At 40.7% G+C, this 13,724-nt stretch overlaps 2 protein-coding genes across 2 annotated transcripts; both read left to right on the top strand.

Annotated features, from left to right (window-relative positions):
* Positions 1 to 1,018: 1,018 nt before the first annotated feature.
* Positions 1,019 to 6,346, top strand: LOC149713583 (uncharacterized). The gene has a single exon (XM_089843962.1). The coding sequence runs from the start codon at positions 1,019 to 1,021 to the stop codon at positions 6,344 to 6,346; it is 5,328 nt and encodes a 1,775-aa protein (XP_089700088.1).
* Positions 6,347 to 7,011: 665 nt separating this feature from the next.
* LOC149713584 (histone H2A, embryonic-like) lies at positions 7,012 to 13,510 on the top strand. The gene is made up of 3 exons (XM_089843963.1): positions 7,012 to 7,195; positions 7,866 to 8,170; positions 13,388 to 13,510. Exons 1-3 carry the CDS (start codon positions 7,099 to 7,101, stop codon positions 13,508 to 13,510), a joined length of 525 nt encoding a protein of 174 aa, XP_089700089.1. The 5' UTR covers positions 7,012 to 7,098.
* Positions 13,511 to 13,724: the final 214 nt, after the last annotated feature.

Below are 13,724 nucleotides of genomic sequence, written 5' to 3' on the forward strand. Positions count from 1 at the left end.
TCTACTTCACCCTCCCTTTAAGGAGTGTGCGAATACCTCTTTTTGGGTATCGAACCGGTTACCGAATACCAAAAAATTTTCCTTATCAAATACCGAATAACATAGTTTATTCCAAATCGAATTCCGAATAGTTAGTCCTTGGTAAATTTTTTACTAACCGATTAATCGCAAATTGTTAAGCCTAGTATCCGCGAACATTTAAGCCTAGTATTCGCGAACATCTAAGCCTAGTATTCGCGAACAGTTAAGCCTAGTATTCGCGAACAGTTAAGCCTAGTATTCGCGAACAGTTGAGCCTAGTTCGAATGAAACGGTTAACCGCACACCTCAGTGTTCAAAGATTGTAAAGTGTCCAATGCATTATTAATATACAAAGTTATACTTCGTTTAGCATAAATTAGAAATTAAATAGGGCTTACCTTAATGAATATCCATTCCCGAATCACATTATCTTGTAACAGTAAGCAAACCCTAAAAATGTGGAAAAAATAGTTTAGTGTTTGAAGGATCACGAAACAGATGGCGTACTGTACCTAAACATATAGGTTAAAGGTTATTACACTAACCTTTGACGATAATTGAATGACTTTACACCATAACGTCTGTGCCGTTTAAAAAGAATATTAGCGTTTTCCTTTGGGTCCTCGCGGAGCGCTCCCATGGAGGAATAAAACTAGGAGATCCTATTGTAGAATAATTTTATGTTAAGTTATAATTTTAGTTGGCCAAAAAATGAATATGATTTTTTTGTATATGATATCGACATTAGTTTTTTATGCTTCCCTTTTTAACGATATATAAAGAAACTGTAAATGCAATAAGTTAACCACACTCTAGTAACAACCTCGAATGTAACATTTGTTTGACGCGCTAATAAAGCAAACTCTTTTAATTTAAACCACGACTTTAAGATTATTATATGGTGCCGAAACCCGGGAGATAATTTGAGAGTATCGGAGACGAAGTTAAAAGTTTAAATACACGATTTAGAGTTTAAATTACGCGAAAAGTATTCGGGATGGCGGACAAATTAGAAAAGTTACGGAGAAAACGCGGTAACGTGAAGGCGCAAGCGACGCAAGTCATGAAGGCAATTGAGTCGGAGTTGATGGCTACAGTTACTGACACCGAGCATTTGTCAGTACTTATCCGACAGCTGAGCAAAAAGGAAGAAATCCTGCTGAAGCTCAACGACGAAGTATTCAACGAAATTACTGATGTTAAAGAATTAGACAAGGAGGATCAACTAACGGGAGATTATCACGATGTACTAACCGAATGGTCAGAGAAGGCTACTTATCGTATATCTCAAATGGGAGCCGGAGGTCAGACAGCAGCAAGCAATACGCCAACGGGGTCAGTAAACTCTTTAAATCTGGGAGGAAATATAAATCAAGGTCAAGCAACAGTGAAATTACCCAAATACGTAATCAAGAATTTCAAGGGAGACATTACTCTTTGGAGGACATTTTGGAGCCAGTACAGCAATGCAGTACACGATAACCCTGACATGCCAAAGGTAGCCAAGTTTACCTACCTAAAATCATATCTGGAAGGTTTAGCAGCACAAGCGATCGCAGGATTGGCGGTCACGGACGAAAATTACGATGAAGCCATCGATATTTTGGTGAAAAGATTTGGGAATACGGAGGCAATCACACACACGCACATCAGGAAGTTGATGAGCATACCTGAAGTCAAACGGTCTACGGATACAACAGGTCTACGGGAACTCCACGATGCATGCGAAGTAGAAGTACGGAGCCTCAAGGCGTTGAACCTTGATACAGACGACTACAGCAAATTCCTCTGTCCAGTAATTCTTGGAAGACTGCCTCATGAATTATCATTGGAGTTCACACGCACAACTAAACAAGAAGATTGGAAGGTCTCAGAATTATTGCAGTTTCTTTGTCAAGAAGTCCGAAGTCGAGAACGTATGTCTGCCATAAATTCAGTGGAACCGTCTAGCGCAAGTGGAAGTCGGACATCGGAGGATCGAGAAATTACAAGGCAACATTACAACGGAGCAAAGAACTACGGTAATACGTCACGGAAAAGACCGGTATCAGCCTCAGCATTGGGGGTCGGAGCAGAACCAGTCACTTGCGTATTCTGCAAGACCGCAGATCACGAGTCAGAAGGTTGCCAATCTCTATCAGTCAAGGAAAAACGGGATGTCATCCACAGAGAAGGACGATGTTTCCTCTGCACAAAGCCTTACCATAACGCTCGAGTCTGTAGAAGTCGAAATAAACTTTCATGTAAACACTGCGGGAGGAAACACCATTCAGCCTTATGCGAATCAGAGTCGAAGACACTGGTACAAGGGAAGGCTATGGAAGACAAGGAACATACCAAAAAGGATCAAGGAACTTCAGCAATATTAACAGCTACAGCCATCACGCCAAGTCCTAGTGGGAAGACTATATTACTACAAACGGCACAAGTACACGTTTCTAATGGCGGAAGTAGCACCAAACGAGTCCGTTGCATAATGGATAGCGGATCCCATCGAACGTTCATATGTGAAGATCTTTCGAGAGAACTTGAACTACATGAAATTGGATACGAAAATCTGGATATCTTCGCCTTCAATAATGCAAACCCGGAGAGAGTACGACAACGAAGAGTGAAGGTTATTTTGGAAAATCCCATGGTACTTGGTAAGAAGATAGAAATAGAAGCCCTAGAAACTAAGAGCATCTGTAGTGCCATGATATCGGTTCCTGGAGAGGAAGTTACTAAAACGTTACGCCAGAGAGGATTGCAAATAGCAGACGATCAACAAGACCCGGAAGCTGTAAAGGGGCCTCCAGGAATTCTTCTTGGTTCTGACTACTATTGGACGGTGGTGATTGGGAAAACCGTGAGATTGGGAGCTTCTCTCGTTGCACTAGAAACCAAATTCGGCTGGGCTCTACAAGGACCAACTAACGTATCTTCACTATCCATTGGAGTAAACATGATTGCCACAAACACAAATCCAGACATGGAGAAGGAAATAGCGGAGACGATAAAGGCATTCTGGAGTCTTGATTCTATGGGGATTACGGAGAACCAAGGAAGGTCGGCGACAGATCAAGAAACGCTTGAAGAATTCCGGAAGTCAATCACCTACAAGGATAACCGTTACGAAGTAGCGCTGCCATGGACAGAAGATAAACACGCACTCGGATCAAATTACAACTTGGCAAGATGTCGCACTGAAAACCTAAGAAAGAGGTTTTGCAAGGATCCTTTTTTGTTTGCCCAGTTCCGAGAGGTCATTCAAGAGCAAGAGAGACTTGGGATCATAGAAGAAGATTATGGAAACCCTAAGTACTACTTACCTTACCATGGAGTCTTCCGATCGCAAGCCACAACAACAAAACTCCGAATTGTCAACGATGCCTCAAGTCACGAAAATGGAGTACCATCATTGAACGATTGTTTAAGACAAGGTCCGAACTTAAACCCTGAAGTCTTGGATGTCCTAATTCGCTTCCGGACACATACGATTGCCTTTACATCAGACATCGAGAAGGCGTTTCTACAGATATCACTAAAGCCTGCCGATCGAGACTGCGTACGATTTCTTTGGTGCAACGATCCCAATCCGACTGAAAAACTGAAGACCTACAGAATCACAAGAGTACCCTTTGGGGTTAAGTCCAGTCCTTTCCTGCTATCGGCCACAATTGGATATCACCTTGATCAGCATAAGGAGGAGCATGAAGATATCTGCGCACGTCTACGAAGAGATATCTACGTTGATGATTTTGTGTCTGGAGGCGACGGAAGAGCTCAGGTGGAGACCATCTACCATGATTCAAATGCAATACTCAAGTCAGCCGGAATGAAGCTAAGAAAATGGAGGACTAACGACATGGAGCTCCAAACTCAATGGAATCACGAGCAAGGCATTCATGACGATAGCAAACGAATCCAATGCAAAGACACCATTTCTCATGAAAAGGTTCTTGGCCTGATCTGGAACTCTGAAACTGACAGCTGGGTCTTCGACTTGACAAGCCTCTTGCCATACCTTGCGAACTGCACAACGACCAAACGGAGTGTACTTCAAGCTGTCGCACGGATATTCGATCCCATTGGATTTCTAACGCCTTTCATAATTACCGTAAAAATGCTCTTTCAACGAATATGGGAGCTTGGATTAAACTGGGATGATGCCTTGGCCAATCAATTCGAACAATGGCGAGACGAGTTACCAAGCCTGAATCTGATTTCAATTTCACGTCATTATTTTGGAGGTCACCCAGAGACTGAATTGGATAAAGTAGATCTGCACATCTTCTGCGACGCTAGCGAGAAGGCCTATGCCACCGTAGCATATGTCCGTTATACCACCACAGAAGGGAAAATTGGAGTATCTCTGGTGGCTTCCAAATCAAAGGTCGCACCCCTAAAACGACTAACACTTCCACGACTGGAATTGATGGGTGCAATCCTGGCGGCACGATTGGTCACTTACCTCAAACCGAATTTCCTAAAGAAACTCAATGACATCAGATTATGGACAGACTCTTCTATTGCGTTGCACTGGATCAAGGGTTCTGCCTTGCAGTGGAAACCATTCATCTCAAATAGAGTGACGGAAGTGCAATCGCTTACGGAACCAAGAATGTGGGGCCACGTTAGAGGAAGAGAAAATCCCGCTGACCTTCCAACACGAGGAGCGAATATTGATACCTTGGCAAGCAGCAGTATTTGGTGGCATGGACCGGATTGGCTCAGACAAGAAGAAAAATTATGGCCGAAGCCGACTGTTGAAACTCCTTGCAACATCACAATCAAGACAGAAAAACGAACGAAATACCAGGACGTAGCACAAGGATCCTGTATCGTATCGCCAAGAGAAACCCTACTAGATCTAAAAACGTGTAGCTCCTACCGAAGGATATCAGCATGGGTCTGGAGATTCGTTACAAACTGTCGAAAGGCGAAAACTGACAGAATTCAAGGAGCTCTCTCGGCCGAGGAACTCAACAAAGCGGAGATGACCTGGGTACAACAAGCCCAAAGCGAAGACTTCGGCAAGGAAATTCAGCTGCTGAAGAATGGACAATCACTACAAGAGAACTCTAAATTACGTGACCTCAATCCACTACTAGACGAAAAGGGACTTATATGCGTAGGAGGAAGGTTGGACAAAGGGGCATTCACGTATCGAGAAAAACATCCCTGGGTGTTGTCAAAGGATAATCACTTAACGAAGTTATTAGTGATGCATTATCATGAACGGAACGGACACGCGGGACTCAGTTTAACTATCTCGGACATCAGAGAACGATTTTGGATACCTCGTGGACGCCAGGAAGTCAAATCAATAATTAAGAGATGTGTTTTCTGTAAACAATTCAACGTCCAGGCAGGCCAAATGCAAGCAGCACCACTTCCAGCCGACAGGATAACCGAGACTCCACCATTTGAAACCTCTGGCGTTGATTTCGCCGGACCTTTATACGTTCGAAACGGAAAGAAACTGGAGAAGACATACATCACCCTTTTCACCTGTGCTGTTACGAGGGCCCTACATCTAGAGCTGGTCACCAACCTTTCCACGGAGAAGTTTCTACTTGCGTTCAGTAGATTCATAGCAAGACGCGGTATACCCAAAATTATGTACTCCGATAATGCACGTACTTTCAAGCGAGCTGACCGAGATGTCCAGGAATTATGGCAAAAACTAAGAAGTCCGGAAGTGAAGGAGTTCATTGGCAACAAGGGTATTACTTGGAAATACATAACAGAAAGAGCGGCATGGCACGGAGGCTTCTGGGAACGTTTAGTACGCACAACGAAAGGCTGCTTGAAAAGAATCCTGGGGCGAGCCACTTTGGGATACGAAGAGCTGGAGACAACACTCATGGAAGTAGAGGCGATCGTCAATTCCAGGCCTATTTCCTTCGTATATAACGAGCCTGGTGAACCATCTCCCTTGACCCCTGGACACTTTCTCATTGGACAGAGACTCATGGCCTTACCCTCCAGAACGTTCCCGATCTCAGAGCCGATTCCTACTACTAGACAACACTTGATGAAAAGACTGCGTTATCGCCAAAATCTCCTCGACCGCTATTGGGCAAGATGGAAATCGGAGTATTTGTTCGAACTTCGCTCAGCGCACCATGTGAACCAGCCAAAGAGGGAAACTATCCTAAAGATCGGAGACGTAGTCCTCGTACATGAGGACAAAACCCCAAGACTATCCTGGAAAATGGGAGTAATCGAAGAAACATTCAAGGGGAGAGACAACAACATTCGATCATGTATGGTTAGAGTAAATGGTGGTCAACGCCTGCGTCGCCCTCTTCAACTACTCTATCCCTTGGAGATAAATTAGTCATATGTAAATAACTAAAATAGTTAGAATATGGATGAGCTTCACTCATCGGCGGGCAGTGTAGAATAATTTTATGTTAAGTTATAATTTTAGTTGGCCAAAAAATGAATATGATTTTTTTGTATATGATATCGACATTAGTTTTTTATGCTTCCCTTTTAACGATATATAAAGAAACTGTAAATGCAATAAGTTAACCACACTCTAGTAACAACCTCGAATGTAACATTTGTTTGACGCGCTAATAAAGCAAACTCTTTTAATTTAAACCACGACTTTAAGATTATTATACCTATTCTTCAAAAACAGTCTTTAACGAAGCTGGAAACTACTACTACCATTTTTATTGCTCCTTGGGAGCGCTCCGCGAGGACCCAAAGGAAAACGCTATATGATAAGTAACTAAGAGCAATCCTCCACCATGGAATAATATTTAGGGAGACCAAACTGCAATTCAGTGCAATTTAAAGGAAAGCTTGATTCTCACTCCAATAACAATAATGTTATATGCTTTGCAATGACTATTGAAATGAAAAATTGTTTTTTATTTTCAGATTTTTTATATTATTTTTTATTTGTATTTTTGGCAAAATTATTTTAAGCTATGAATCACGTGAAACGGTGAACAAGGTTATTCTCGACTTGTTAAATCTCTCTTGGTTAAACGATATAAAAGGCAAAGATTTTCGAACGAAACATGCAAATCAGGTCTCAAGTCTCTTATCTATAGTCAGCACTGGTGATATTGAATAATGGCTCGCGCTAAAACAGGACCGAAGGAAATGCGCAGTGTTACAATAAGAAAGAGGAAAGTCGATAAACCGGAAATTCCAAGATCGCTGGACCATGGTAAATATCTTGAATAATCTGGGCTAACCGTCGTATTACCATAGAAAAAAATGTATTTGAAATACAGATCTTTGTTGTTTTTCTTCCAATTGTACGCCTTAGAGTGATCACTTAGAAGTGCCTATTGACCTTTATATGCTAGAATCCTAGTCAACCTTTGCTCATGCACGCCTCTCAATTTGTATTCACAAAGCGCACAGTTTTCGCGTTATTGTTAAGACCCAGGTTCTAACAGACTGACACGTCAAAGCGTAGCGCATATTTTAATGGCAAAATCCACTGGGCCCTCCCGGAGCGCTCCCATGGAGCAATACACATGGGAGGAGTAGTTGCCGGATCGTTAAAGACTGTTTTTCCATAATTAGGGTCTCTTATTTTTATTGCTCCATGGGAGCGCTCCGGGACGACCCAGTGGAATTCGCCATAATTCTTGATAATTATGTGTCAATTGATTTTCTCGGGTCAATCGTGGTTTGAAAATAAAGAAAGCACGTGTGATAATTTAATGGCGCGTATTTTTAAGGAATTTGTTAGAAAGTTAAAATTCACGTTCCTCATTTTACCTTGAGGAATGTTTACTCGGAAATGAACTGTGACTGTGCATGAAGAAGAGGTCTAACATTTGCTTATCAACTGCAAATTACTATAAAAGTGATGTTTTTATTTTTAGCAATTGTGAAGAAAAGTAGGCACCCACGACAAACAGTTACGAGTCGTGCCAAATTGATCCTGCCAGTTCCACGCGTTAAACGAAGACTACAAGGTGGCAGGTACGCCTTTAGTTACCGAAGAGACGCGGTTGTGGCCTTGACCGCGGCGCTGGAGTACCTGATGTCTGAGTTAATGGAGATTTCCTCTGCAAGAGCTCGCGCGGAGCAGAAAGGCCGCATCACTTCTCGTCATATCATGTTGGCCCTAGAAGAAGACCAGGATTTGAAAGCTTTGTTTAAAGGCACGACCATCGCTTCCAGTGGTGTAAGGCCCAAGTATTAACTGTTCCAAAAGAAAAGAAGAGCTAAAAAAACAATAATTACATAAATTTGGTTTTAATTTAAATTCATCGTTTTCAAATATAATTGTTAAGTATTACATTTTTATTACGCGGATTTGGTTTATAGTTTTCGAAGCATTTTTAAAGTTCTATTTTAAACAGTAATAAAATGTTTAACGTACATTTGGTGTTATAAATTATTCTATTCTTGGCCCACGATATATATCGTGAATTATATGAATCGAGACATTAGATTAGAGTTTATGGTCAATATCCAATAAGCTATAGTTCTAAATAATTTTTTAAAACTGATCAAATAAGTTTAAACTTCAGAAATCAGCCCGTTAAATGGCTTAGAAGAAAATCGACTAGAAATACATTCTAAATAAAATGACGGTTAAATTAAACATTAATATACTTACATTAAATGTAAACTAAAATTCCTATAAATATCCAAACACGTAGATAACTTACAAAAGTTAATGAATAAAAAAACTCGATTCATTAAAACGTTTCACTCGAACTGTAAACCCTTTTAAAAATAATCGCATTCATTTCTATTAAATGCAGCTTTTTAATTTTATAAAATTCAAGCCTATCTTGTAAAACCTATCTCTATGATTTAAAGAAATTTAACACCAAACACCACGTGCGTCAATAAAAACCACGATTTCAGAAATGAAGACCCGAGGAAGCCAAAACAATATTGGCTCATAGCCCTGCAATAGGGACATCAAGAAAAAATGTTGTGAAACGAAAATAAACGTCTCCAAGTCGAGACGCAATTAAGACGTTTTTCTTAAATAATTAAATAAATATAATTGATATTAAATATTTTAATCGTCATTAATTTACTTTAATTCTAGTTAAATCGTTTTAAGAAACTTTATTCCTAAAATAATTTTAAACGTTTCTTTACGTTTGAATTCAAGCTTATGCCTCTTTAACAATTCTTGTAAAAGGGTACATAAATAAATGATAAGATAAAACGCAACTACGCAAACCTTTTTGTGGAGGCCCTGCCATTAGGAGGCTAGACGTTTCTCGTAACCCCAGCCGATCGCCGCGTACTGATTAATCATAACGATGGCAGTAGAAGCCAAAAATTACTTTCTGCGAAGAGGATTGCTCTGATTTGCCAACTGCTAAAAGACACACAGACACGTCAAGTTTAATACCTCTCCGTGACGTCATCGTCACTCGGAGAGGTAAAAAGAGCTGACCCAAGACACAAAATTAAGGTCTAAAAGAGAGAGGGTGACAGTAAAATGTGAGAATTCTTTCATCTCTCGATGTATAAAAACTCAGTCCACTATCTTCAACAACAAAAAATTTACAATTGTTCAATAAGAACGTACTTTTCAAACCTTCACTAGGTTCAACATAGATTTAACAAGTTGGGAAAACCAAAATCTTACCTCTCCGAGTCAAGAGGTCTACTACTACAAACTTATTTACCTAGATATGGAATTATTTCTCTTTTTTGAAGTAAAAATTTACGAAATACAGTGTGGAAGAGATCAGAGCAACACCTACCTTTGTGGAAAACACCCAAAACCCCTGACGGACTACTTCACTGCAGTACATTTTCGAGCTCGTATACAGGGTGTGACATGTGTCATTGTATGCAAATGAAAACGTGCAACAAGTATCATAGTGAATATCGTTTAATGATACGCACTTTGAAACGTTAAAGACCTACGATTAAGCTTAGGAACTAAGGCATCACAATACAAATTAAAGGGCTGTTTGGTAAACCCATCAGCGTAAATGTTCGATGTGCCTACCGTCGTGGTGTAGGCACTCTTCAAGACGATTGTCCATTTTTCTAGCATTTGTTTTCTAGCATTTGAGGAGTGATTCGTTCAATTGCGCTTCGAATTCTGGCCTTCAAGTCGTCTACATTTAAAGGTTCTGTTGCAAACACCTTCCCCTTAACATATCCCCATAAGAAGAAATCAAGTGGGGTTAGGTCAGGGGATCTTGCTGGCCACGGAATTGGTCCACCTCTACCGATCCAACGGTTTGGAAAGTGCTCAGTTAGCCATTGGCGAACATTGACCGCCCAATGTGGTGGCGCACCATCCTGCTGGAACCACAGGTCCCGCATCACTGCTAATGGTAATGCGTCTATCACATCACTAAACTCGTGGCGCAGGAAGTGCAAATACCTGTCACCAGTAATGTTGTCCTCGATGAAGAAAGGTCCGATGATTCTGTTCCCCAGAATGCCACACCAAACATTTATCTTCCATCGAATTTGATGGTAATGTTGCCGTAACCAGTATGGATTTCGTTGGGTCCAGTAATGTAAGTTATGTCGGTTTACCGTAACATCCCTGTGAAATGTCGCCTCATCAGAAAAAAGAACCTTTCTTAAGAACAATGGATCGGCTTCAATTAGCTCGCGCATGGTAAGACAGAAGTCTTGACGTCTTAGGTCGTCTTAGGTAGTCATCGTCCGTTAAGGCTTGATGGAGGTGGATATGATAGGGCCGGTAGTGATGCCGATGTAAAATGGCAAGAACGGTTGAATGGCTTAGACCAACCTCTTCTCCGACCGCTCTACTACTAGTATGAGGATTGGCTTCAAAACGTGCTAGAATTTCGACTTCCCTATCATGATTACCAATTATACGGTCTCTTCTACGTTGACGGTCTTGCATGACGAAACTCCCGAAATCTCGTAGGTTTTCTCTAATTTTCGTGAAGGTTCTTCGAACCGGCCTTCGTCGGTTTCGGAAGCGTTCGGCATAAAGCAATGCCGCTTGTTGAACGTTACCGCGACATTCACCCAAAATAAACGTCATGTCCAATTTTTCTCGGTTGGAGTAGGCTGCCATTCGTCTACGACACAGGACTTACAACGTTTATACGAACTAAGCTGCTAGTAACGACGCGTACGTTTGATTGAATAATGTGCCGAATTCTCAGTGCCGCGGAAAATTCTGACCTTCGTAACCTCGTATGGATTTTTTATCTAAGTAGGCCAAAGCCACGAGTTTAGTGATGCGATAGACGCATTACCATTAGCAGTGATGCCGGACCTGTGGTTCCAGCAGGATGGTGCGCCACCACATTGGGCGGTCAATGTTCGCCAATGGCTAACTGAGCACTTTCCAAACCGTTGGATCAGGTGGACCAATTCCGTGGCCAGCAAGATCCCCTGACCTAACCCCACTTGATTTCTTCCTATGGGGATATGTTAAGGGGAATGTGTTTGCAACAGAACCTTTAAATGTAGACGACTTGAAGGCCAGAATTCGAAGCGCAATTGAACGAATCACTCCTCAAATGCTAGAAAACGTAATACAAGGCATGGACAATCGTCTTGAAGAGTGCCTACACCACGACGGTAGGCACATCGAACATTAACGCTGATGGGTTTACCAAACAGCCCTTTAATTTGTATTGTGATGCCTTAGTTCCTAAGCTTAATCGTAGGTCTTTAACGTTTCAAAGTGCGTATCATTAAACGATATTCACTATGATACTTGTTGAACGTTATCATTTGCATACAATGACACATGTCACACCCTGTATACGAGCTCGAAAATGTACTGCAGTGAAGTAGTCCGTCAGGGGTTTTGGGGGTTTTCCACAAAGGTAGGTGTTGCTCTGATCTCTTCCACACTGTATTTAAGCAGTATTCCAAGCATGGCGAATATACAGTAAAGTAGACGACATTTTACATCCAATAAGGATAAATCTTAGACACATGGAAATCAGTCAAGAGGGAAAAGAACAGGAATTGAAGTCTACGCTTCAGCTGTTTACCCTATATTCTGATAGCTACATTCACAACTGGTTTTTAGTGTAAACACTATCGTCTCGTCTCACCTCAACAATATTCTTAATTTGCCAATATGAGTGTTAACGTTAAATAACACTAAAACTAGTGCTTTAAACCGAACACAGTTATCTGATTTGTGATCCGAACAGATCAAATATGTTTGCTTGACTTTAGCTATCAGTTAAACAGTTGAGGACCGTTTTCTGTTCAGATCAGATGCCTTTTTCAGATACACATTCGGATCAAATCATATCTGAGATAAAAACCAGATTGTAGACATTTGAAACAGATATCTGTAGAATCGGTCGTAGTTTCGGATTAACACCTTTTAAGGATTTATACGTTTCAAATGTATATACTTAAAAAAATCCAGGCAAATTGGATGTTTGTTGTAGGTTGGATGTCGAGGGAAGCAGTTCAGTTTATTTTCCCAAACAATTGACTTGGTACTAGTAGAAATGCGAGTCAGTAATTTACCGTCCGTAAACTACTGGTTGTAATTTACCAAATTTTCGTAATTTTATAATGGTAAGAATTATGAAACATTTTTGAAATTTTTGTGTTCTGGGAGTGAAACCAAGTGTACTAGCCTTCCTGAGACTAAAACAATGTCCTCTCTTACTTCGGAGTCCCGTTTTCCTCTATACCCCATTCGTTCATGCGGCTGTTCTAGCTTAAAATGGTGGTTCACACAACCTCATATTGTTAGTCACTGAAGTGGTGTTTACTTGAAAGCCGGACCACGTGGTCACACGCACATGCTAGTGCTCTTTTATTTGGGTCAAGGGCTCATTACGCGTTTAAAGTTCATTTTATATTTAAATGATATACTATTACTGTATTAACTTCCAACTGGAGTCGCCAGGCGCCAGCCAGAACTAAAAATCGTTAGTTAAAGATCGGATTGGAAAGGCCACGGCTGCCGCAAAATCATGTAAAGAACATTATATAGTTCTCACAATTCAACGTTGTTGAAATTTAATTTACTGTAAGCACGTAAAATTTAAATTACCAAATTTGGTGATGAACTGTAATTTTGGTTTTCGCAAAATTTGCATCAGTAATTTACGAAGTAAATTACCGTTTTTAAAATATATGTTAATTTCACATCACTAGGTACGAGGTAAGACTTGTCCTTAGAAGCGGGTAATTATTTGTGTGGCACCAATTTATTCAAAATCACAACAATCGATGCGATTGTAATTTGTTCCACCTATTTAATAAAGATAGAAAGAACTTATCGCGCCAGAGGGGCGGGGCTATGATTTATCAAAACACAATGACTAGTCTTGACCAGGGATCCGTGTAATTTTATTAGCAGGAATGAAGAACGGTTAGTATTTACTTCAGTGCGACTCATAGATCCAATCCCTTCAATTCGTAACGAAAATTTTAAATTATCTAACAGGCTCACTTAAATTACATTTTGATGACGTTGCTGACGGTGACGGCCAAAAATACATCGTTGCTTTTAACCTCCGTCACAATGACCAGCCTCTTCTTTCTCGAGGAAGTGTGTCGTGGACTTTGACGCACGCAAGAAGTACCCTGTTCTCTATTCCCGCTTCTAAAACTACATGAATCTCTGTATCTCTGTCTTGACTAGATAATTTAAGGTTTTCATGTGTACTGGAAAGGTTGTATATATAATCAGTGTATAAAGTTAAACACGGATATCTGTAGAATTATAAAGATATCTGAACAGATATAAGATTAGAAATCGTTCAGATAGCGCTAGGTCGGAT

This window comes from Phalangium opilio, unplaced genomic scaffold (genome assembly GCF_054372755.1).
Source record: "Phalangium opilio isolate 3A_F unplaced genomic scaffold, DU_Popi_V2 ptg000009l_1, whole genome shotgun sequence".
Classification (NCBI taxonomy): Eukaryota; Metazoa; Arthropoda; class Arachnida; order Opiliones; family Phalangiidae; genus Phalangium; species Phalangium opilio.

Bases quoted from the DNA above. Each gene is read 5' to 3' on its own strand.
- LOC149713584 (XM_089843963.1), top strand. From the start codon at position 7,099: ATGGCTCGCGCTAAAACAGGACCGAAGGAAATGCGCAGTGTTACAATA. The intron at 7,196-7,865 runs GTAAATATCTTG...TTTTATTTTTAG, and splicing joins TCCAAGATCGCTGGACCATG to CAATTGTGAAGAAAAGTAGG. The intron at 8,171-13,387 runs GTAAGGCCCAAG...ATTATCTAACAG, and splicing joins CGACCATCGCTTCCAGTGGT to GCTCACTTAAATTACATTTT.
- LOC149713583 (XM_089843962.1), top strand. From the start codon at position 1,019: ATGGCGGACAAATTAGAAAAGTTACGGAGAAAACGCGGTAACGTGAAG.